Source organism: Temnothorax longispinosus, chromosome 4 (assembly GCF_030848805.1).
Source record: "Temnothorax longispinosus isolate EJ_2023e chromosome 4, Tlon_JGU_v1, whole genome shotgun sequence".
Lineage (NCBI taxonomy): Eukaryota > Metazoa > Arthropoda > Insecta > Hymenoptera > Formicidae > Temnothorax > Temnothorax longispinosus.
The window spans coordinates 16,991,660-17,018,589 of NC_092361.1; the positions used below are offsets into that span (position 1 = coordinate 16,991,660).

Here is a 26,930-nt window from a genome sequence, read left to right on the forward strand (position 1 = left end):
AGCACCAGTAAAAAAAGAACAAGAACAAATGACAAGTAAGAAAAAGCTTTGAGAATTCAACGCGGTTATCAATGCATAGTTTAACGTAGGTTATATCGATCGTTAATAATTAATAGGATACACAGCCATAAATCAAACGTTTCAGCTCCGTTATTCTAGAAGTATCTGTAAAGTCAATAGCTATAGCAAGATTAAAATTTCAGAGAAAATTTAAATATCTATAACTTAAGTATCATAAAATTATAACCTATGCCGATATTAAATAAAGATATAATTATTTATTCAATATTTGACAATTCTATCATGTATTTTCTTTACTTTACCTCTAAAAAACATTATTGCATCTAAAGATATATTACCGTAATATATTTAAGTTTTGTTACTGTGTATATACGTGTTGCATATCGACTCATAAATATATTATTTCACGAGGTATACTGTATTGAGAGGGATACGTGAAATGATTAATAAAATTACCAGTTGCGAAGGGTAGAATTATGGGAACACATGCATGTGGATATCAACATCTAAGAAATTCGATCCGCTACAGCAAGGCTATAGACTGTCGACATTTGCCAGTCAGTCTAAAGATTTTGGTGCTTGCTATACTTATCAGTTGTGATTGCTTAAAGTATTTTTTATTATAATAATAATTTGATTTATTTCTTTACGGCAAATATCACAATGTTTACTTACAATTATTAAATTAATTAGGAAGCTTATATGGGTAGAAATGCAATATTTTTATTATTTACAAATAACATTTGTAAATAATAGAAAATAAAGAAATAAATCTATTAAATAATTATGATATAAATATAGAAGCATTCTTTAATTGACAAAATTGCAAATTACTTGAAAGATACGTTTAATTAATAATATTGTACGTTACACAAAATTTGCAGGAAACAATTACATGTATTGTGTGCTTCGCAGGTGATATAAAAGAAGATAATATTTAAAAAAATGCGCATACTTAACTTGCTTTTTGTACTTTTAACGATATGTGGATGTTGGCGACCTAATTCTTGGTCATCACTATATAAACGTGTAGCGTACTATGTGTATACAAGCATAATAGTTTTCATAATAAATACCTTTATACTATCGCTATTAGTAGAAATGACTCTAATAATGGACAATACCGATGAGTTTTGCGATAATTTCTTTTTACTAATAGACCTGTTAAATACTTTCTTTAAAGCATTCATTTTGCTTATAAATCGCAAAAACATTAGTATGCTAATCGATATACTGACAAAGAAACCATGTGAACCGTCGACATCGGCTGAAATAAATATTGTCTATAAATTCGATAAAAGTATAGAGTAAGTATTAACAAGCATCAATAACATCATAATATACCGATAATTACTTAATATTAATGAAACTATTAAAATTTATTTTGTGTTATTTTTCACATTTGTAGGTAAATTTTTTTTTTTATTTAAATGCTTGATATAATTAATGTATCGAGAATAGAAATGTGCATTAGAACACACCTAAAAATTATTAAAAATATATTGTTTTTTGTATTTAACCCATAAAGTTCCCGAAGTCTTTTCTGTTTTGTTATTATGTATCTTGGCTTTTAATAAAAAATTTTAGAATGTATTGATATTTAGGCGTAAAATGAGTTGCTCTTTCCGAAAGCGGCGAGAGAATGGAATATCTGAAAGAGAAGATTTAAAAAGTTGAAAGGGTGAAAGTAAAAGAAATAAGTGGTCGGGTCTTTCTACTGACAAATATTCAATTAATAACTAATTTCATCTGCTTTTTGAGTAGAATAAATCTATATGATTATTATTTGAGTGACCTATAATACCTATAAATTTTACTTAAAGCGATAAACAAAATTATTTATTAGTTAAATATTTTTTAGTAAATAGGCGACAATATATATAAAAGGTTAAAGCTCTCGCAACAATAAACAATTACAATATAGGCAAATGAGAGCCAAAACGTCGGTAGCAAGGCGACAAAATTAACTGTATTTAAACACTTATATAAAGAACGATCAAACGTTTCGATCCTTTGCTTTGGACCATCCTCAGTGATGAAATATAAAAAAAATTACATGCAATCAAGTCGTCGTCAAACAATAAAAGATCGCCATTTCAGCCATGCCGTCAATTCCGCAGAGTTCGCATTGCCATAAATCCTTCGATCGAGTACGTCGTCTCAATTCGTTAAACAGCGGAACGATGCAATTTCCCGGGGCAACTGTTGCCTTAATTAAACACAGAACTATTACAAAATCTGACCAATCAATCAGGAAACAGAAGACAAGCAGTATTACCTGACAATCACCACGTGGAAATTAACGGACATCGTCATCGAAACGTAACTTATTATCATTGTGTTTACTGTAAAATGTATAGGTCGCGTCGTTATTGCGGGAGAGCGAAACTAATACTGTTCACGGGAGACACGACGTGTCGAGCACAACAAATAGGCATTAAATATTATATAACCCCGAGAGGCGAAGTTACATATGCGAAATTCTCCCGATGATCGGTAAATAAACGCTGGTCGTCTTTGCCGTGTCCTCCTGCAGATTAATGCCATTGGCTTGGCGCTTAATGTGAACCATCTCCAAGACGCTCCTTCGGGTATAAGATCTCTCTCTGTCCAAAATCGTGACATTATCCCAATCGAACTCATGTCCTTCTAAGCGGTGCTGGGAAACGACCGACAAATTTTCCGCCCTTCCGCTAAGCTGATTACGGTGTTCTTTAACCCGCGTGCCAGACTGTCTCTTCGTTTGGCCAACATAAGAGGCGTCGCAATCACGTCAGTTAATTTTGTAAACCACCCCACTCTGTGCAAAACATCCTTGTGTGGCTTAACAAACCGATTTAGCTTATTTATACCGACGAATGCTGTGCGGCAGCTAAACTTTTTTAACGTGTTGCTAAGGGCGTTAGAAATTTTGTCAATATAAGGAATGACAAAAAACTGATCAAATTCCCCATTCTTAGGAGTCGAAATACGCGAATCCGTTACCCCCGTCCTCCTCTGTTCGTCGACCAATTTGAGCAACCTTGTCTTTACGTGCTTAAAAATGAAATCCCGAGGATACCCGTTGACCAAAAGGATATTGACAAGTTTACTCAAATTTTCTTGGTGATATCTCGGGTGAGACAATAAAAACGACCTATCAACCAGCTAATAATCGTGCCTATTTTTTGACAGGTCGGGTGGTGGGAGAAAAAGCTTAAACATCGCTCCGAAAAAATTGGCTTGTGATACCAATTGAATTCAACGATTCCATTGTTGATCATTACCGTGGTATCAAAGAAATTAATCGCCCGATTACGTCCAACTTCAACCGTAAATTGTAATCTCTTATGAAAGGAATTAAATATTTCCAAAACTGTCTTGACAAGTGAGAGCGCGATGGACATCAAAACGTCGTCCACGTATCTGCGATAGATCGGTGTAAAAATGGGGAGGCGTTCTAATGCCTTTCTCTCCAAATCCTGCATTACTAAATCAGCCACCACAGGAGACAGAGAGGATCCCATCGGTGAACCAAACGTTTGCTTATAAACTACCCCATCAAAAACAAAATACGTTGAATCCAGTACAAACTGGATAGCTCTCAAAAATTCTTCCTGTGGTATCGTAGTGTTAGCCGCGATGTAAGGCCACCTATCCTTAATACCAGTCAGAACTAACTCCGTAGGAACGTTTGTGAACAGCGAGACCACATCAAGGGAAATCAGCTCGAAATGGTCTTCCAATCGTGTACCCGCCAGGCTCCTAATTAGCTCGAAGCTATTTTCCACGCGACTGTTAGCTTTAGGCACGCTCCCCTGTATTATATCTTGTAAGAACTTAGCTAATGGTTGTAGCGGACTGTTAACCGACGATACTATGATCCTGAGCGGACAGTTGGCTATGTGAATCTTCGGAAGACCATATGCTCGTGGGATAACGTCGTCAGTGCAATTGAGGAAATTATACTGTCTCTGTGTGATAAATTTCTTTCCTAGCCACGCTTTAAGGAGAACCTTGAGATCTGTAGTTATTTTACCTGTAGGGTCCTTATTTAACACTAAATACGTATTCTCATCTCCGAGCATCTCTTTCATCTTCCCCATGTAAGTGTCCCTGTCCAAAACTACAGTGGGGTTACCCTTGTCAGCCTTAGTGACTAATACGTTAACATTATTTTTAAGAAATTCCTTTGTCTCACGGAGCGCTTGAATTAATGGACGATCGTGGAGCTGGATCGGCATATTTCCGAAAACTACTTTCTCGATGGCTTGTATACAGTGCTTGCGAACGCCTTGACGAAAGTTGGGGGAAAAACAATTCACACTCGACTCGACGTACTTAATAAATTCACACGCTATTTTTCCCCCGCTTTTAACCTGTTGCATGGAAAAATTTGGACCTAATTGTAACAGTCCTTGCACCGCGGCTGGCAATGTGACGGACGAGAGATTGGTTAGCCATTAAGGGGGTAGCCTGGTGTAGAACGCCAAAAACAAGCTCTTTTTCTGGATTTTTTTTAAAAGAAACTACTTAATATATATTTTTGCAATTAACACCATTTATTGTGTACATATTGAAATGTTCAAATTAATTTTTTTGAATAAATATATGTAAGTACACAGGAGTTATGCGATCAAATACGAAGGTGGCTTCGAAAATTCTTTCTGAATGGCGTACACTCTAGCACTCCGTAGAACAATCTGACACAAAAAAAAAAATTTTTTTGTAAAGTTTATGAATGTAGTTTCTAGTTATACCTAAAACATGCTTTGTTTTATCATAAAAAATTTTAAAAATAGTGGTTTGAAAAAAAAAATTTTTTTTGCATGAATTTTGCACTTTCTTTTGTTTATAACTTTTTTTGAACAAAATTTTTAGTACATATTATAGGTATAAGTTCAAGGCAATTTAATTACCTTTAATTTAAAAAAAAAATAATTTGGATCCATAAAAAATATTTTGAGTTATTGTGTACGCCAATTTCAAAAACATGGTTTTGAGAAAAACGCGTTTAAAGTTTTCGAATAAGAAAGAAGGTTGATAAAAGCTTATTATTATTGATTTACCTAATACTTTTTGGTCAATCTGCTATCCTTGCTCCATATAATATCCCCTCAACTTCTTCATACAGCTCGTTGTGCTCCAACAGCCGTTGTTTATGTATATTTTTTAGTTCGCGAGCAATGATTTTACTTCAACGATTCTGATCGAACGGTCGTACGGCTATTATTAATTTTGTCGGCATAATCTCTGCATGCTGTCCCAATAACTATTTCCAAATCTGACATTGTGTTTAGCACTGACAGATAGCCTTCGTTAAATATTCCAGCTGCTATGTAAGCAGCAATCTCTATGATCTTCCGGCTGCAGTGGAGGTGTTTTGGAGCAAACCGCCAAACAGTAGAGTTGAAACTCTCGTTCGCATTTTGGATATGCCCACCCAAACACCTTTCGAGCAGCTCTTTCTTCGACAAATCTTCACAAATCAGCCGGCAACGAGCCTTTTCAAAGACCGTTGAGAGCTCCCCCCCAGCATCCTGCTCTTCGGAGCGCTCGACCATGCGCACCGATCGAGCTCATTTTAGCCCGCTAAAATCTAAATTCATGCTTAGGGTTTAGAGAGCGTATTCTAGAGATAGAATACTATCGATTTAAGCAAAAAAATTCGATTTTTTGAAGCCGCTACACCAGGCTATTCCCTTAAAGCGAAGGACCGAAACGTTTGATCGTTCTTTATATAAGTGTTTAAATACAGTTAATTTTGTCGCCTTGCTACCGGCGTTTTGGCTATCATTTGCCTATATTGTAATTGTTAAATAGGCGACGTTACTTACTTATTTACATTTAATTTGAATCTTTGTATTCTTTTTGGATCTCCCACTTTAATGCCGACTTCATTTTTGGAATGAGCAACTCCTTTATTTTACTATATAAAATACGGTCTAAAAATTTTTATTACAACCGGAGTTAAGGATTTAAAAGGGTAAAAAGTGATTATTATAAATAAATAAATAAATAAATAGGTAGATAAATAAAGATAAGAATAAAAAATTTACATAAAATCTAAGAATTAAGATTATTATATATGTATTTGAGGAACATTTTATAATTATTTTAGAAATACTACTTGGTACTACGTATATCTGGAAGTGATAGCATATTTATGGATGGTGCTATCTCTTTTAATCAATAACTTCAGAAATAGAATATTACCGTACAGAGCATGGTTCCCATTTGATTATTCGTCAACGTTTCGGTTCTCTCTGATGTTCACTTATCAACTGATAGGTATAGCTGCGGCAAACATCATTAATATTGCTTGCGATACTCTCATCTGGGGATTATTAGTCCATATTTGCTGTCAAATTGAGATCGTAACTCATCGCTTGAGAAGAATTATATCTCATTCAAACGTTCTTCGCGATTGTGTGCATCATCATTATGATATATATAGGTTAAGTTTTACAATTTTGTCAATTTTATAAATCTTTACAATAGTTTTTAAATTAATATACATGTATCGTTTACATCTGAATATAATATCGTTCTCATCAAGTATATATTTTATTAAAATATATGTTATTACACAAACAAAATTATTAAATTTTAGGCTTGCGTTTATCGTAAATGAAAGGTTTAGACTGACTATTGCTATGCAATTTATAACAACTACATCGGTGGTATGCTTTTGCTTTTATCAATTAAGCATAGCAACAACGAAAGCCAGACATATTGAAATTATATCATATGTATCTGTTACTTTGATTGAAATCTTCTGCTATAGTTGGTATGGGAACGAATTAAAGACAAAGGTATGGTAATAGATATTTAGTACTAGGAGTGATGGGTATCTATGCTTTTAATTAAATGCTATGTTATTCTGTTATTCTGTATAAATTTTGTTGCAAAATTCTAACAATCTGTTATCAAAACATCTTAATACCTACGAGAGAGGGAGTCCCGTTTACCTACATTCCCAATTGCCAATAGCTTTGTTTGCTTACAACATTTTCCGACAGCTTCGTTTGCCAACATTCCCGATTGCTTACAGAGCGATTGTCAATTTAAGCATTATATTGCGCACATGTAATAATTAAAATTACGAATGTGCGTTTGCGCACATGGTCTTATTATGCATAAACACATTGCACATGCCGATTGCGAACATGACATTATTGCGTACACAATACACAAAAGTTGGAAATCCGTGTATGTGCGCAATAACATTATGTGTGCAATGTGTATGTACGAAATAAAGTCATGTGTGCAAAGAGTATGTGCATGCGCAATATAAGCGTGTGTGCAAAGTGTTAATATAATATTCTTATTTCATGTGTGCAATGTGTATGTGTGCAATAAAGTCATGTATGCAATGTGTTTGTGCGTAATAAGGTCATGTGCGCAAACTTATGTTCGTATTTTTAATTATTACATGTGTGCAATAATGCTTGTAGGCAATCGCAAATCGCTCTGTAGGCAATCGGAAATGTCGGCAAACAAAGCTGTCGACAAAATGTTGTGGGCAAACAAAGCTGTTGGAAATCGGGAATGTAGGCAAACGGAGCTCCCCTTCCTCTACGAGGTATCAGTAACATAAATATATTTTATTTCTTACACAAATGCTATCTATATGGATACGTTGCACACATTTTAATAGAGTCAACAAATGAGTGACAATATTTACGAAATGGAGTGGCTGACGTTGGACAAAAATAAAAAAAAGTCTTTAATGATAATAATGAGGCGAACAATTGTACCTATTCAGATTACTTGTGCTTACATTGTTCCCATGAATCTTAATACATTTATGGGTGTTAGTATAAATATTATGAAAGCTAATTTCGTCAAATTTTAGTTTTAGATATATTTAAATATGTTCTACGTATTTAAAGAATGATTTATTATATATATTGATTTATTGCATTATTAAAATATTTTTACAAATTCAAACAAATTTTATGAATTCAATTTTAATTATTTAATAAATTAAAATCATGTATATGCTGTTTATTAAATAAATTCGAAAAATACTGAAAATTTGGAATTATTATTTGAAATAATATATAAACAAATTTCAGCACTATATGTATTTAATGTTAAAATTTAATGTATTTAATATTAATATTGACGAAGTCAGCTGTATTAATAACTGAACACATTTAGATAAAGATTAAGATTGTCTGTTTACTAATTCTAGATACTTAAAACGTCTTATTCTTTTTACAACTTACTTATACAAAATGTGTAAGTGTGATTTTATGAGAGACTGATGGACTTAGAGCACTACTCAGATATTAATATTAAATCTGAGAAAAGGCAAGAAAGGAAGAAAGAAGATAGTATATTTGCAATTAGTAGTAACAATTAGCATTATAGTTATTGTCACCTAACACACTACATTTAATGTATCACTTTATTAAAGTAGAAAAATAGAAAAGAATAATTAAAAAGTGTTGTTTATTCTATTGTATATTTTTCTTATATTTTTACATTTATTAACATCTATTTTTATATTTGTATTTTACATTTTATACTTTCTTGCTTATCCTGCCTTCTATGATACACTTTGTAATATAATTTTCACATGTTCTGTTTGTAAGGTGAGAATCAGAATCAGAAATTACAGTGCCTAAAATCAATACGGAGACAGAATCATATACGGCAACCTTTCAGTAACACGCAGAATAATTATGAAAAAATAAAATATTTTTAAACTAAAGGGAAATAATATTATAATTGCATTATCTTTATTAAAATTTATAAAAATGATAAAATTGTCGACAGTATTCGTATTCTTTCGTTTCTTATATGCCACTTCTAGTATATTTTAAAAATGCTAAAATTTTGGAAATATAATGGTAAATAAAATTTTTTGCAAGAGATATTCTTCATGAATGCATAATGCAACATAATCGTATTTTTGAATTTGTATTTATGATACAGTTAATGTCATAAAAATATTAATATTGTTGTGTTAATAAAGATGTCAGCGCAGTCATTTTGACTTGCAGATATTAAAATGACAAAATGTGTTTAATTGCAGCTTTTTGCTGTCGCTGTCAATAAAAAGTTCAGGTTTACTATTGCTATTCAATTTATGGTAAGTATGTACAATGATGGTGTGTTTCTATTCATATCAGTTAATTAAGTCGACCACACAAGGAATGAAAAGTACGTTCACCTGGCGTTATGGAAGTATGTATTATAGCATATGCTGCATGATGAGTGACGCAAATCATTTTTTATTATTGATATATAAATGAGATAAAACTAAAGGTACGCAATCTTCGAAATAATAAATTATGAATAAATTATTATTAAATAAAATAAATAAATAATAATAATTAATTATGAAATTTTAAAGCCTTGTTTATACATATAATTGATGGCTATATTTTAATATTATTTTGCAACAGATCTATAGCCGGCAACTTGTGAGTAACATTTTCGAAATTGAATGGCATATGTTGGATCGAAATGTTAAAAAAGATTTTTATGCAACACGTGCATGGAAAGTGCCCCATTACGCACGCTACGCGTGCGTGATAGACCACTTTCCAGGCACTTGCAACATAAAATAGGGTGTGTAAGCCGTGTGTAAAGATGAAAATTCCCGGGTGCGGAGTTTACGCACGAGCCGAAGGCGAGTTTTCATCTTACCTCACTTGTTACACAAATAACTATTCCTATTTTATTATTTCCTAACGCAAGCGTGAAATGGGCCGCTTTTCGCGCTTGTTTTGAGTGAGCAAAACGATCCATTTCTCCAGTAGTTGAAAAATGGAGCCATTTCTCAACTAGTGGAGAAATGAAATTGTAAAACAAGCGCGAAAAGCGGCCTGTTTCACGCTCTTGTTAGGAAAAATAGTATGAACAACTCGTGAGAAGAGTGGTCGAGCCCAAATGAGTGTGATGGTCGCACTCATTCAGAATCGACCACTTTTCCCACTAGTTGTACAATATACTAATTATTGATTATTAAACGTAGTACAATGAATTCATTAGTGCTTATATTATTTCTATTAAATCTTGATTCTTTTGTGGGTGTTAGTATATATAAAATGTTTGTTTTATCACAGGATTAAATAAATCTGATTGAATTTGCAATCAATAACAATATGTATAAATATCCAAATAAGGTAACATAAATCATTTTAGTTGTTTAGTTTTAGTTATTCGTGTACGTTAGGGATTCAATTTTATCGTCGCTACAGCGGACTGCGCTATAGAGTAACAATACAGTAACAAAGGAAAATAGATTCCAACTGTTAAATCATTTTAAACTATTCTTAATTAAATTATTCTTTGACTACTAATTTAATTAAATTTCTATTAAATTAATATAAAAACTTATTGTGGGGATGCGTGTGTCGATGTCGATCAGGGATGATAGCGATGGAGAGGATCGAGTGTATGATTGGAGGTAGCGATGGTATGTGGAGGATGCGTCCCCAAAAATACCATATGACTCTTCGGCGAGTCGCGATGGTGCCACTCCACTATATGCTCGTCTAACTCTTGTCCGATGAGGCGTCGGTGAGAGTGTCGATCGGGGCAATAAATGTTGCTGTCGAATTTGTTTATACATTTGGTCGGCGCGTTCGAGCGCTCGCGAGAAAACGTGGCTGAATGTGTTGCTGTCTTGGTAGAGGCGCACGCGCGGCCGCCACACTTATTATTTTTAAATAAATGTTTATATAAAAATGTTTTTTATTCAAGTGTACATATTTCATTATTTCTACATGTTATTATATTAAAATCAATTATCAATCTTTTTTTATATGAAAAGCTATATTTGAAGAATAAATGCTGCGCGATTTTGACGTTATAATTTAATGGAAAAGAAGGAAAAGAAGAATTGATCACTACAAACATTCTAAAAGAAGAACAAGTGACAAGTAAAAGAAAGCTTTAAAAATTCAACGTGGTTGACAATGCGTTAACGTAAGTTATACCGATCGTTAATAATTAATAGGATACACAATCATAAATCTAACGTTTCAGCTCCGTTATTCTAGAAGTATCTGTAAAGTCAATGGTTATAGAAAGATTCAAATTCAGAGAAAACTGAAATATCTATAGCTTAAGTATCATAAAATTGTAACCTATAGGTACCGATATTAAATAAAGATATAATTTTTTATTCAATATTTGAGAATTCTATTTCGTATTTTCTTCACTTTGCCTCTGAAAAACATTATTGCAACCAAAGATATATTACCGTAAGGTATGTAAATTTTGTTACTGTGTATATACGTGTTGCATATCGCCTCATAAATATATTATTTCACGAGGTATAACATATTGTGAGGGATACGTTATAAGGGATACGTTATGAATAATGAAATTACCAGTTGCGAAGGGTGGAAATATATGGACACACATATGGATGTATCTTATACATACTAAGAAATTCGATCCGACAGCAAAGCTATAGACTGTCGACATTTGTCAGTCAGTCTAAAGATTTTGGTGCTTGCTATACATATTCGTTGTGATCGCTTAAAAAGTATTCTTTTTTTATAATAATAATTTGATATTTCTTTACGGCAAATATCACAACGTTTACTTATAATTATTAGGTTAATTAGAAAGCTTATATCGTTAGAAATGCAATATTTCTATTATTTACAAAAAACATTCTTTAATTGACAAAGTTGCAAATTATTTTAAAGATACGTTTAATTAATAATGCTGTACGTTGCACTAAATTTTTGCAGAAAACAATTACATGTATTGTGTGCTTCGCAGGTAATATTAAAAGAATATATTCTTTTAAAAAATGCGCATACTTAAGTTGACTTTTATACTTTTAATGATGTCTGGATGTTGGCGACCAAATTCTTGGTCATCACTGCATAAACGCGTAGCGTACTACGTGTATACAAGCATAACAGTTTTCATAATAAATACCTTTATGCTATCGCTATTAATAGACATCACCCTAATAACGGACAATGCCGACGATTTTTGCGATAGTTTCTTTGTACTAATAGACATGTTAAATACTTGCTTTAAAGTATTCATTTTGCTCATAAATCGCAAAAACATTATTATGATAATCGACATACTGATGAAGAAACCATGTAAACCGTCGACATCGACTGAAATAAACATTCTCTATAAATTTGATAAAAGCATAGAGTAAGTATAGAGTGTTAACAAATCATCAATAATATCACCAAATATTTTATTATTGTTTAATATTAATAAAACTATTAAAATTTACTTTGTGTTACTTTTTGTATTTAGATCTTTTACGTAAATATTTCTTTTTCTCTTTAAATGTTTAATAAAATTAATGTACGGTAAATAGAAACATGCAATAGAACATGCGCAAGAGTTAATAAAAATATGTTGTTTTTTTTTAATTAACCCATAAAGTTCTCGAAGACTATTCTGTTTTGTTACCATGTATCTTGAGTTTTAATCAAAATTTTTGGAACGCATTGGCATTCAGGCATAAAGTGAGTTGCTCTTTTCGAACATCTGGTTGGCGATGTAGTGTGGATTACTTGAAAAAAAAGATACAAAAGTTGAAAGTGGAGATAAAGGAGTAAGTGATCTCTATCTCTTACTGACAAATATTCAACTAATAAATAATTAAATTCCTCTACCTTTTTGAGTAGAATAAATCCATATGATTATTGACCTGTAATATAAATTCTACTTAAAACGATAGACAAAACTATTTATTAGTTAAATATCTTTCAGTAAATAGGCAAAGTTATTTACTTATTTACATCTAATTTCAATCCTTATATTTTTTCTGGATCTCTCACTTTAATCCCAACTACATTTTTGGAAAAAAAAATTACCTTTAAATGTATGTACCAAATGCGGTCTAAAAATTTTTATTGCATACGGAGTTACAAGGATTTAAGAGCGTAAAAAATAAATAAATAAATAGATAAATATAAAAATAAAAAATTTATATACAATTTATGAAGATAATGTATGTATTTGAGCGAACATTTTATATAATTATTTTAGAATTAATACTTGGCGCTTCGTATATTTGGCAGCGGTATCGTTATCATTTTTCGTGTTATCTTCTTTATCATGCTTGAAAAATGGAAAATTGACATACAGAGCATGGTTGCCATTTGATTATTCATCAACGTTACTGTTCTATCTGGCGTTCATTCATCAAATGATAGGTATGACTGTCGCAACAGTCGCTAGTATTGGTTGTGATACTATCATCTGTGGATTATTAATCCATATTTGCTGTCAAATTGAGATCTTAACTTATCGTTTGAGAAGATTTATATCTTATTCAAACGTTCTTCGCGATTGCGTGCGTCATCATTATGATATATTCAGGTTAAGTTTTACAATTTTTCCAATTTAACAAAATTTACTCAATAATTTTTAAATTACTATCGTGTACATCTGAATATCGTTCTTTCAGTATATTTTATTCAAATATGTTATTATACGAACAATTTGTTAAATTCTAGACTTGCGTTTATTGTAAATGAAAAGTTTAGACTGACTATTGCTATCCAATTTATATTAACTACATTGGTGCAATGCTTCTGCCTTTATCAAATAAGTATAGCAACAACGAAAGCCAAACATATTGAAATGATATTATATATAACTTGTATTTTAATTCAAAACTTCTTCTATTGTTGGTATGGGAACGAATTAAAGATAAAGGTATAGTAATAGATATTTAGCTGGTATGGTAGGTATAGATGTTCTCAATTAAATGCTGAAATTCTAATGGTATTAAATAATTTTAACATCTACGAGGTATCAGTATATAATATAAATATATTTTGTTTCTAACACAAATGCTATCTATGGATACATTTTACATATTTCAGTAGAGTGTCCAAATGATTGACCATATTTTCGAAACGGAGTGGCTGACATTGGACAAAAATAGAAAAAAGTCTTTAATGATAATAATGAGGCGAACAACTGTACCTATTCAAATTACTTGTGCTTATATTGTTCCCGTGAATCTTGAAACCTTTATGGGTGTTAGTATAAATAACTGTTATAAAGCTAATTTCGCCAAATTTTAATTTTAGATATATTTAAATATAGAGATGTTCTACATTTAAAGAATAATTTATAATAAATCGATTTATTATATTATTAAAATAATTTTAACAAATTTAGACAGATATTTTAATTTTAATTTTAATTATTTAATAAATTAAAATTATTCACGCTATTTATGAAATAAAGGACCCCGCAACGGTCATGGGGGGTTTTGGCTCCCAGTCAAATTTGACAATAATGTAGGATAATGTAGTTCATAACATGCTGATAAAAAGTGTCCATAGGCACCAAGCTCAAAAATGGACAGTTTCCGAGATATAAACCATTAAAGAGTGGAAAAATGAGGGTTTCAGGTTTCAGCTAATGGCAGTTTGCAACTGGCTGAATGCCATGCTTTCACTAAAACATTTACTTGATTGCTGAATTATACTTATGCACAGTATGCGTGTTCACACAGTCAAGTCAATAATCAAACCATATACGTAATATAATGTCATTGCATCGAATGACATGTATGCTACATATATAGCAAGCAAGAATCATTTACTTATTTAATGTTAATTTTTGCAATGTATGAAAAGTACAATATAATATTATAACTGTAATTCACAAGTCGGTTTAGTAGTATTATATTGTACTTTTCATACATTGCAAAAATTAACATTAAATAAGTAAATGATTCTTGCTTGCTATATATGTTGCATACATGTCATTCGATTCAATGACATTATATTACGTATATGGTTTGATTATTGACTTGACTATGTGAACACGCATACTGTGCATAAGTATAATTCATCCAGCAATCAAGTAAATGTTTTAGTGAAAGCATGGCATTCAGCCAGTTGCAAACTGCCATTAGCTGAAACCTGAAACCCTCATTTTTCCACTCTTTAATGCCTTATATCTCGGAAACTGTCCATTTTTGGGCTTGGTGCCTATGGACACTTTTTATCAGCATGTTATGAACTACATTATCCTACATTATTGTCAAATTTGACTGGGAGCCAAAACCCCCCATGACCGTTGCGGGGTCCTTTGGAAAATATTGGAAATTTGGAATAATTATTTAGAATAATATAAACAAATTCAGCACTATATGTATTTAATGTTAAAATTTAATGTATCTAATATTATTGTTGACAAAATTAGCTGCGAATTTATTAATTACTGAACCTATTTAGATAACCATGAAAATTATTTGTTTATTAATTGTAGATACTTAAAATGTCTTATTCCACTTACAACTTACTTACACAAAATATGCAAGTGTGATTCTATGAGAAGACTGATGGACTTAATGTACTACTCATATCATAATATTAAATCTGAGAAGAGAAAAGAAAAGAAGAAAGAAGATAGTATATTTGCAATTAGTCATAATAATCAGCATTAGTTAACTTTCATCTAACATAGTATTTAACATATCACGTTATTAAAATAATAGAAAAAAATAATCGAAAAATGTTGTTTATTCCATTGTACATTCTTCTTACATTTTTACATTTGTTATTAGCTGTTTTATATTTGTATTTTACATTTTATACTTTCTTGCCTATCCTGCCTTCTATGACACGTAAATATAATATAATCTTAACATGTTTTGTTTGTATCGTGAAAATCAGAAATTATAATGCCTAAAATCAATACGGAGACAGAATTTTAATTCACTTTTGCAAATAGGGAACGTGGGGTAAGACAGGATATTTAATGTTTAACCACGTGAAATGACCACACTAAACATAAGTATAAAAAAAACATCCTTTTTCAACACAAATCCTGTTATCGCATTCTTCTCTTTACATATAATGGTTGAAACTAACAAACATGTATATGAATAATTGGTTTAGAAAGCAATATTTGAAAAAGTGTCTTTTGCATCGTCTTGCAAATAGGCAGGACAAGACGAGGTATTTCCATTTACCCGCCCTAAATATTTAAATTTAACATTAAAAAGTCAAAATAAAGAAATGAAATTTCTTACTAGTTAAGACAATTGTAAATATTCCATATTTATTTATTTCGTACATAAAACGCATAATGCAGACATGAATGTCTTTATCCTTATTGTCAATATCTGCGCAAGAGTTATGTGCTTATCGCGCACAAGCGGTGCAACGAATCCACTCGATCTTCGTCGAACTAATTATGACACTGATCATCTTGAACAACTTCGCTACAAAATGTTGTTGGGGTAGTACTTAGTACCCCGTCATGCCCCATCCCGTCTTGCCACAGAGCAACATTTTTAGGTTATTTCATAATAATGTAAAACTTGTGCATTATAAATATAAACATCGACTGTTTTGGGAACTCAGGAAACCATTTCGCAAGATAGTGTAAAAAAGAGTTCAAAATAATACTCACGTTTCTAGTCCAAACAGTATAAAATATGAAGTCGCAATATTGTGTAACACAGTGCGCAAACTGGACGGGCGCGGCGGCCTGGACGCTGGACGCGCCTCATGGAAACAACGCCTCTGAATAAAGTCAGCGACTATCGAACCAAATACTGGTTTTCGCATGATCAAATTCCAAAAAATCCAATGGATATCTTCACGTTGTGGAAAAAACTTGGTGCCCCGTCTTGCTCTACGTTCTCCTATTGGTATATTTTTGATATTATCACAGTACATTAAATTAATCTGACAATATCTGCATTTAATAATAATATGTATAAATTCATCCAAATGAAGTAAAATAGACGATTTTAGAAAATTTTATTGATTTATTATATTCTCTCTTAAATAATTTCTAACTGACATTTTAATATTTATTTTATTGCAGTTGCTTAAATCATATTCAGTTTATTTACAATATAAATATTGCAACAAGTATAACATATAATGATATAATCTAAATAGTAATTAAAATAATTTATACCATTGTTATTTGCATTTAAATAATTTTAAGTAATAATGCAAACAGGAACAATGGAAAGTTATAATTAATATTGATTGTCGTATTGATTCTTGGATCTTTTTTATTCCGTCTCTGAGAGAAATACACTCGGAAATTGTCAAACAAACGTGACATTTGTGCGCTATATAGGTATGTTTCTATCGTGATAATACTATATTGTAAATTGCATATTATTACAAAATAAATAATATGATTCCAGTGGTTATAAGAAGGTAATTGAACAAGCAATATTACTAAAACATCTGCAAATCAACCAATAAATTTTTATAAATTTCTGTCAGTTGATCGTAAAATTATATTACGCTTTATATTCTTTTATATTCGTGTATAATTTTATTACAATTATTCTTTAACTATTACTAAATTATTTGTTAACTATTTTAATTAAATTATTCTTTGACCAATATAATTCAATTAAATCTTTATTAAACTAATTTAAAAAAATTACTATTGAAATAAATGTTTTTAAAACTGTTTTTTATTCAATTGTATATTTTATATTACTACTACTATATCATAATACATTAGTAATATCTTTTTATCTGTAAGGGATTATGCAGAATGAGAAAAATAAGGAATAAGAAATTAAACACAGAGAGAGTTTATAGTCGCATCTTTTTTCAACACAGTCTTTTCTCTTTTTTCAAGACACAGAATTCTTTCTATATTTAATTCCTTGTTCCCTATTCCTCACATTGTGCATGAGCCCTATAGATATATTTGAAGGATGAATGCTGCGCTACTATCGATGTTATGATTTCATGAAAAAAGGAAGGGAGATTTGAGCACTAGTAAAAGAAGAAGAAGAACAAATGACAAGTAAGAAAAAGCTTTGAGAATTCAACGCGGTTATCAATAATGCATAGTTTAACGTAGATTATATCGATCGTTAATAATTAATCGATACACAGCCATAAATCAAACGTTTCAGCTCTGCTATTCTAGAAGTATCTGTGAAGTCAATAGCTATAGCAAGATTAAAATTTCAGAGAAAATTTAAATATCTATAGCTTAAATATCATAAAATTATAACCTATGCCGATATTAAATAAAGATATAATTTTTTATTCAATATTTGACAATTTTATTCTGTATTTTCTTTACTTTACCTCTAAAAAACATTATGTCATCTAAAGATATATTACCGCAATATATGTAAATTTTGTTACTGTGTATATACGTGTTGCATATCGACTCATAAATATGTTATTTCACGAGGTATACTGTATTGTGAGGGATACGTGAAATGATTAATAAAGTTACCAGTTGCGAAAGGTGGAATTATGGGCACACATGCATGTGGATATCAACATCTAAGAAATTCGATCCGCTACAGCAAGGCTATTATCGACTGTCGACATTTGCCAGTCAGTCTAAAGATTTTGGTGCTCGCTATACTTATAATACCAGTTCTGATTGCTTAAAGTATTTTTTAAAATAATAATTTGATTTTATTTCTTTGACGGCAAATATCACGATGTTTACTTATAATTATTGGATTAATTAGAAAGCTTATATGGTTAGAAATTGTAATATTTCTATTAAACCCTTATAATAAATATAGAAGCGTTCTTTAATTGACAAATTTGCAAATTACTTTGAATTTAAAGATATACGTTTAATTAATAATATTGTACGTTACACAAACTTTGCAGGAAACAGTTACATGTATTGTGTGCTTCGCAGGTGATATAAAAGAAGATAATCTTTTAAAAAATGCGCATACTTAACTTGACTTTTATACTTTTAACGATAACTGGATGTTGGCGACCAGATTCTTGGTCATCACTGCATAAACGCGTAGCGTACTTCGTGTATGCAAGCATAATAGTTTTCATAATTAGTACCGGTATGCTATCGGTATTAATAGGTCTCTTAACAGTGGACAATGCCGATGATTTTTGCGAAAGTTTATTAATACTAATGGACATGGTAATAACTTGCTTTAAAGTATTCACTTTGCTCATAAATCACAAAAACATTATTATGATAATCGACATACTGATGAAGAAACCATGTAAACCGTCGACATCGACTGAAATAAACATTTTCTATAAATTCGATAAAAGCATAGAGTAAGTATTAACAAACATCAATAATATCATAATATATTGTATTATTATTTATAATAATAAAACTATTAAAATTTATTTTGTGTTACTTTTATATCTAGATTTTTTACGTAAAGATTTATTTTTCTATTTAAATCTTTTTATATAGTTAATGTACGGTAAATAGAAACATATACGCAAGAGTTAATAAAAATAAAATGTTTTTTAAATTAACTTATAAAGTTCTAGAGTTTCCCCACAATGTTTCTGGAAGATTCCGCATTTTTCTGTTTTATTACCTTGTATTCCAAATCTTATAAATTTTTAGAACGTATTGGTATTTAGGGGTAAGATGAATTGCTTTTCTGAAAAGGCCGTAGCCGGTTTTCATACGGCGAAATGCCTCCAGCGATATCGGGCTGATTTTCACACATAAGAGACCACATAAGGGACTCATGACCCAACACTAAATTATCATTTATACCAGCTTCTGGAACAACGTGGTTCCAGAGTTATAATGTAAAACTCAAAATCCAAAAGTTTTTTTTTTCTTCGAAACGAAAAAAGTTAGGACCTTGAAAAAAATCTGGGGAGTAGGATACCTTAGAAGGGCTCAAACAAGTATGGTTTAATTTGATTCCGACATCTATAGGGTGTTCAAAAAAATATTTTAATTTTTAAAACAAGATTCTTTTAAACAATCCACGTTGTTTTAGAAGGTGGGATGAATGGTAATTAGTGTTGGGTCATGAGGTACCTTATGTGTAAAAATCAGCCGATATCGCCAGAGGCATCCTGCCATACGAAAACCTGCCTCGGTCTTTAGTCGGCGAGGGAATATCTAAAAAGAAGATTAAAATTTGAAAGTGAAGGTAAAAGAAGTAAGTGATCTCTACCTTTTTACTAACAAATATTCATCTAATAATAATTTCAACTTCTTCTTCAGTAGAATAAATCTATATGATTATTATTATTTGAGTGGCCTATAATATAAATTATATTAAGAAGATAGACAAAGTTATTTATTAGTTAAATATTTTCCAGTAAATAGGCCAAGTTACTTATTTACTTATTATATCTAATTTCAATCCTTGTAATTTTTTCGGATCTTTCGTTAATGCTAACTACATTTTTGGAAAAAGCAACTCCTTTTACCTTTATACATATATGAAATACGATCTAAAAATTTGTATTACGACCGAGGTGACAAGGATTTAAAAGCGTAAAAAATAAATAAATAAATAGATAAGTAGATAGAGATAAAAATAAACAAATTTATATAAAATCTATGAAGATTATTATATACGTATTTGAGGAAGTTTATAATTATTTTAGAATTAATTCTTGGCGCTACGCATCTTTGCCAGCAGCAGCATCATTATCTTACCTGATATCTACTTTATTTATGAACCTGTTCAGAAACAGAACATTAATATTCAGAGGATGGATGCCATATGATTATTCATCAACGTTACTGTTCTATCTGACGTACACTTATCAAATAATAGCTATGTGTGGCGGAGCAGCCGTTAGTGTTGGTTGCGATACTCTCATTTGTGGATTATTAGTCCATATTTGCTGTCAAATTGAAATCTTAACTTATCGTTTGAAAAGTTTTATATCTTATTCAAACGTTCTTCGCGATTGCGTGCGTCATCATTATGATATATTCAGGTTATGATATATTCAAGTTTTACAATTTTGCCAATTTTACAAAATTTACTCAATAGTTTTTAAATTACTATCATGTACATGATAGTAATTAAAATATCGTTATTCCAGTACATTTTATTAAAACATGTTATTATACGAACAATTTGTTAAATTCTAGACTTGCGTTTATTGTAAATGAAAAGTTTAGACTGACTATTGCTATCCAATTTACATTAACAACATTGATGACATGCTTCTGCCTTATCAAATGAGTGTGGCAACAACAACAGAAAGACATATTGACATGATGTCATATGTGGCTTATATTTTAGTTCAAAACTTCTTGTATTGTTGGTATGGGAACGAATTAAAGATAAAGGTATGGTAATAGACATAATTTAGCTGGTACGGTAGGTATATAGATTTTCAATTTAATGCTGAATCTATTCGGTCTAAATTTTATTGCAAATTTTGACAGTATCTGTTATAAAATCATTTTAATATTTACGAGGTGTCAGTAATATAAATATATTTTATTTCTTACACAAATGTTATCTATGCATACATTTTTCATGTTTCAATAGAGTCACCAAATGATTGACAAAATTTTCGAAACTGAGTGGCTGACATTGGACGAAAATAAAAAAAAGTCTTTAATGATAATGATGAGGCGGACAGTTGCACCTATTCAGATTACTTGTGCTCGTATTGTTCCCGTGAATCTTGAAACCTTTACGGGTGTTAGTATAAATAAATGTTATAAAGCTAATTTCGCCAAATTTTAATTTTAGATATATTTAAATATGTTCCACATTTAAAGAATAATTTATAATAAATTGATTTATTATATTATCAAAATATTTTAACAAATTTAAACAGAAATTTTCATTTTAATTTTAATTATTTAATAAATTAAAATTATTCACGCTAATTATTAAATAAGTTTGGAAAATATTGGAAATTTGGAATCATTATTTGGAATAATATAAACAAATTGAGCACTATATGTATTTAATGTTAAAATTTAATGTATCTAATATTATTGTTGACAAAATTAGCTGCAAATTTATTAATTACTGAACCTATTTAATAACCATTAAAATTGTTTGTTTACTAATTTTAGATACTTAAAATGTCTTATTCTGCTTACAACTTACTTTCACAAAATATGCAAGAGTGATTCTATGAGAAATGATGGACTTCAAGTACAACTCATATCATAATATTAAATCTGAGAAGAAGCAAGAAAAAAAAGAAAAGATAGTATATTTGCAATTAGTGATAATAATCAACATTAGTTAACTTTCATCTAATATAGTATTTAACATATCACGTTATTAAAATAATAGAAAAAGATAATGAAAAGTATTGTTTATACTATTGCATATTTTTTTATATTTTTACATTTGTTATTAGCTGTCTTATATTTGTATTTTACATTTTATACTTTCTTGCCTATCCTGTCTTCTATGACACGTAAATAGAATATAATTTTAACATGTTTTGTTTGTATCGTGGGAATCAGAAATTACAGGGCCTAAAATCAATACAAAGATAGAATCTCAAAATTTACTTTTGCAAATAGGGAACTTGGGGCAAGACATAATATTTCATGTTTAACCACGTGAAATGACGACTAAGCACTAAGTATAAAAAAAACAATCCACTTTTTCAACACAAATCCTGTTATCGCATCCTTCTTTACATGTAAAGATGGTTGAAACTAACAAACATGTATATGAATAATTAATTTAGAAAGCAATATTTGAAAAAGTGTCTTTTGCAGCGTCTTGAAAATAGGCAGGACAAGACGAGGCACTTTCATTTACCCGCCCTAACCGTTTTCAACACGGTCTTCCCTTTTTTTTCAAGACACGAAATTCTTTCTATATTTAATTCGTTGTTCTTTATTCCTCTCATTGTGCATGAGCTCTAAACGTATATTTGAAGGATGAATGCTGCGCTACTTAGACGTTATGATTTCATGAAAAAAGGAAGGGAGATTTGAGCACTAGTAAAAGAAGAAGAAGAACAAATGACAAGTAAGAAAAAGTTTTGAGAATTCAACGCGGTTGTCAATAATGCATAGTTTAACGTAGGTTATATCGATCGTTAATAATTAATAGGATACACAGCCATAAATCAAACGTTTCAGCTCCGCTATTCTAGAAGTATCTGTGAAGTCAATAGCTATAGCAAGATTAAAATTTCAGAGAAAATTTAAATATCTATAGCTTAAATATCATAAAATTATAACCTATGCCGATATTAAATAAAGATATAATTTTTTATTCAATATTTGACAATTTTATTCTGTATTTTCTTTACTTTACCTCTAAAAAACATTATGTCATCTAAAGATATATTACCGCAATATATGTAAATTTTGTTACTGTGTATATACGTGTTGCATATCGACTCATAAATATGTTATTTCACGAGGTATACTGTATTGTGAGGGATACGTGAAATGATTAATAAAGTTACCAGTTGCGAAAGGTGGAATTATGGGCACACATGCATGTGGATATCAACATCTAAGAAATTCGATCCGCTACAGCAAGGCTATAGACTGTCGACATTTGCCAGTCAGTCTAAAGATTTTGGTGCTTGCTATACTTATCAGTTGTGATTGCTTAAAGTATTTTTTAAAATAATAATTTAATTTATTTCTTTGACGGCAAATATCACGATGTTTACTTATAATTATTGGATTAATTAAAAAGCTTATATGGTTCGAAATTGTAGTATTTTTATTAAATCCTTATAATAAATATAGAAGCCTTCTTTAATTGACAAATGTGCAAATTACTTTAAATATGTTTAATTAATAATATTGTACGTTACACAATGTTTGCAGGAAACAATTACATGTATTGTGTGTTTCGCAGGTAATATAAAAGAAGATAATCTTTTCAAAAATGCGCATACTTAACTTGTCTTTTATATTTTTAACGATATGTGGATGTTGGCGACCAAATTCTTGGTCATCACTGCATAAACGCGTAGCGTACTACGTGTATACAAGCATAATAGTTTTCATAATGAGTACCGGTACGCTATTGCTAATAATAGATCTCATCCTAATAGTGGACAATGCCGACGATTTTTGCGATAGTTTCTTATTTATAATGGACATGTTAAATTCTTGCTTTAAAGTTTTAATTTTGCTCATAAATCGCAAAAACATTATTATGCTAATCGAAATACTGATGAAGAAACCATGTAAACCGTCGACATCGGCTGAAATAAACATTTTCTATAAATTCGATAAGAGCATAGAGTAAGTATTAACAAACATCAATAATATCATAATATATTGTATTATTATATGTATAATATTGATAGAACTATTAAAATTTATTTTGTGTTACTTTTTATATCTAGATTTTTTACGTAAAGATTTCTTTTTCTATTTAAATGTTTTTACATAGTTAATGTATGCAATTAGAAACATGCAACAGAACATGCGCAAGAGTTATTAAAAATATAATGTTTTTTAAATTAACCTATATACAGTTCTAGAGTTTCCCACAAAGTTTCTAGAAGATTCCGCATTTTTCTGTTTTATTACCTTGTATCTCGAATCTTATAATTAAAATTTTTAGAATGCATTGGTATTTTTAGAAGTAAGATGAATTGCTCTTTCTGAAAAGGCCGTAGCCGGTTTTTGTATGGCGAAATGCCTCCAGCGATATCGGGCTGATTTTCACACATAAGGGACCACATAAGGGACCTCATGTGACCCAACACAAAATTATCATTTATACCAGCTTCTGGAACAATGTGGTTCCAAAGTTATAACGTAAAACTCAAAAGTCAAAAAGTTTTTTTTTTCTCCGGAACGGGAAAAGTTAGGACTTTGAAAAAAATCTGGGGAGTAGGATACCTTAGGAGAGCTCAAACAAATATGGTTTAATTTGATTCCAACATCTATAGGGTGTTCAAAAAAATATTTTAATTTTCAAAACGAGATTATTTTTAACAATCCACGTTGTTCTAAAAGGTGGTATGAATGGTAATTAGTGTTGGGTCATGAGGTACTTTATGTCTAAAAGTCAGTCCGATATCGCTAGGGACATCCTGCCATACGAAAACCCGCCACGGTCTTTAGTCAGCGAGGGAATATCTAAAAAAGAAGATTAAAAGTTGAAAGTGAAGGTAAAAGAAGTAAGTGATCTCTACCTCTTTACTGACAAATATTCAACTAATAAGTAATTTCAACTTCGTTCTTGAGTAGAATAAATCTGTATGATTATTATTATTTGAGTGGCCTATAATATAAATTTTACTTAACAAGATAGACAAAATTATTTATTAGTTAAATATTTTTCAGTAAATAGACCAAATTACTTATTTACTCATTTATATCTAATTTCAATCCTTGTAATTTTTTTGGATCTTTCTTTAATGCTAACTACATTATTGGAAAGAGCAACTCCTTTTACCTTTATACATATATGAAATACGATCTAAAAATTTGTATTACAACCGCAGTTACAAGGATTTAAAAGCGTAAAAAATAAATAAATAAATAAATAAGTAGATAAAGATAAAATTTATATAAAATATATGAAGATTATTATTTGTATATGTATTTAAGAAAATTTATAATTATTTTAGAATTAATTCTTGGCGCTACGCATCTTTGCCAGCAGTAACAATATTATCTTTAATGTTATCTTCTTTATTTATAAACCTCAAAAAGAGAACATTAATGTTCAGAACATGGTTGCCATTTGATTACTCATCAACGTTTCTGTTCTATCTGACGTACACTTATCAAATAATAGCTATGTTTGCCGCAGCAGCCGTTAGTGTTGGTTGCGATACTCTCATCTGTGGATTATTAGTCCATATTTGCTGTCAAATTGAGATCTTAACTTATCGTTTGAGAAGTTTTATATCTTATTCAAATGTTCTTCGCGATAGCGTACGTCATCATTGTGATATATTCAGGTTAAGTTTTACAATTTTGCCAATTTTACAAAATTTACTCAATAGTTTTTAAATTAATATCGTGTACATACATCTAAATATAATATTGTTCTTCCAGTATATTTTATTAAAATATGTTATTATACGAACAATTTGTTAAATTCTAGACTTGCGTTTACTGTAAATGAGAGGTTTAGACTGGCTATTGCTATCCAATTTACATTAACTACATTGATGATATGCTTCTGCTTTTATCAAATAAGTATAGCAACAACCAAAGGCAAACATATTGACATGATATCATATGTGGCTACTATTTTAGTTCAAAACTTCTTGTATTGTTGGTATGGGAACGAATTAAAGATAAAGGTATGGTAATAGATATAATTTAGCTGGTACGGTAGGTATAGATTTTCAATTTAATGCTGAATCTATTCGGTCTAAATTTTATTGCAAAATTCTAACAGTATCTGTTATTAAATCATTTTAATATTTACGAGGTATCAGTAATATAAATATATTTTATTTCTTACACAATTGTTATCTATGCATACATTTTACATGTTTTAATAGAGTCACCAAATGATTGACAATATTTTCGAAACTGAGTGGCTGACATTGGACGAAAATAAAAAAAAGTCTTTAATGATAATAATGAGGCGGACAATCACACCTATTCAGATTACTTGTGCTCGTATTATTCCCGTAAATCTTGAAACCTTTATGGGTGTTAGTATAAATAACTGTTATAAAGCTAATTTCGCCAAATTTTAATTTTAGATGTATTTAAATATAGAGATGTTCTACATTTAAAGAATAATTTATAATAAATTGATTTATTATATTAAAAATAATTTTAACAAAAGACAGATATTTTTATTTTAATTTTAATTATTTAATAAATTAAAATTATTCACGCTATTTATTAAATAAGTTTAGAAAATATTGAAAATTTGGAATCATTATTTGGAATAATGTAAACAAATTCAGAACTATATGTATTTAATGTTAAAATTTAATGTATCTGATACTATTGTTGACAAAATTAGCTGTAAATTTATTAATTATTAAATCTATTTAGATAACCATTAAAATTGTTTACTGATTTTAGCTAGTTAAAATGTCTTATTCCACTTACAACTTACTTACACAAAAGCTGCAAGATTGATTCTATGGGAGACTGATGGATTTAAGTATTACTCATATCATATTAAATCTGAGAAAAACCAAGAAAAGAAGAGAGAAGATAGTATATTTGCAATTAGTTATAATAATTAGCATTAGTTACTTTCACTTAACATACCACATTTAATCTGTCACGTTATGAAAATAATAGAAAAGAAT

General features: G+C 30.2%; 3 protein-coding genes and 1 pseudogene across 14 annotated transcripts; all 4 read left to right on the plus strand.

Moving 5' to 3' along the window:
- The first annotated feature begins 434 nt into the window (after positions 1 to 434).
- On the plus strand, positions 435 to 11,515 carry LOC139811330 (putative odorant receptor 85d). 8 transcript variants are annotated; one of them, XM_071775563.1, is made up of 7 exons: positions 520 to 631; positions 715 to 727; positions 937 to 1,328; positions 6,122 to 6,457; positions 6,614 to 6,815; positions 7,661 to 7,816; positions 8,201 to 11,515. In XM_071775563.1, exons 3-7 carry the CDS (start codon positions 967 to 969, stop codon positions 8,249 to 8,251), a joined length of 1,107 nt encoding a protein of 368 aa, XP_071631664.1. In that variant the 5' UTR covers positions 520 to 631; positions 715 to 727; positions 937 to 966; the 3' UTR covers positions 8,252 to 11,515. The 8 variants fall into 8 exon arrangements, with proteins under 8 accessions (XP_071631663.1, XP_071631667.1, XP_071631668.1 ...); XM_071775562.1 differs by lacking the exon at positions 715 to 727 and having other exon boundaries at positions 435 to 578; XM_071775566.1 differs by lacking the exons at positions 715 to 727; positions 7,661 to 7,816 and adding an exon at positions 7,458 to 7,585 and having other exon boundaries at positions 478 to 631.
- Positions 11,388 to 13,981, plus strand: LOC139811336 (odorant receptor 94a-like). 2 transcript variants are annotated; one of them, XM_071775577.1, is made up of 5 exons: positions 11,388 to 11,512; positions 11,755 to 12,147; positions 12,997 to 13,329; positions 13,467 to 13,668; positions 13,839 to 13,976. In XM_071775577.1, the coding sequence occupies exons 2-5, from the start codon at positions 11,786 to 11,788 to the stop codon at positions 13,839 to 13,841; spliced, it is 900 nt and encodes a 299-aa protein (XP_071631678.1). In that variant the 5' UTR covers positions 11,388 to 11,512; positions 11,755 to 11,785; the 3' UTR covers positions 13,842 to 13,976. The 2 variants fall into 2 exon arrangements, with proteins under 2 accessions (XP_071631678.1, XP_071631677.1); XM_071775576.1 differs by having other exon boundaries at positions 13,467 to 13,981.
- A 1,311-nt stretch (positions 13,982 to 15,292) lies between these two features.
- LOC139811323 (putative odorant receptor 85d) lies at positions 15,293 to 22,609 on the plus strand (annotated as a pseudogene).
- Positions 22,077 to 26,826, plus strand: LOC139811318 (odorant receptor 94a-like). Of its 4 annotated transcripts, none has more exons than XM_071775533.1 (7): positions 22,077 to 22,690; positions 23,091 to 23,254; positions 23,540 to 23,931; positions 25,272 to 25,607; positions 25,754 to 25,955; positions 26,160 to 26,315; positions 26,698 to 26,826. In XM_071775533.1, exons 3-7 carry the CDS (start codon positions 23,570 to 23,572, stop codon positions 26,752 to 26,754), a joined length of 1,113 nt encoding a protein of 370 aa, XP_071631634.1. In that variant the 5' UTR covers positions 22,077 to 22,690; positions 23,091 to 23,254; positions 23,540 to 23,569; the 3' UTR covers positions 26,755 to 26,826. The 4 variants fall into 4 exon arrangements, with proteins under 4 accessions (XP_071631634.1, XP_071631633.1, XP_071631632.1 ...); XM_071775532.1 differs by having other exon boundaries at positions 22,079 to 22,690; positions 23,091 to 23,236; XM_071775531.1 differs by having other exon boundaries at positions 22,080 to 22,690; positions 23,091 to 23,382.
- The last annotated feature ends 104 nt before the right edge of the window (positions 26,827 to 26,930 follow it).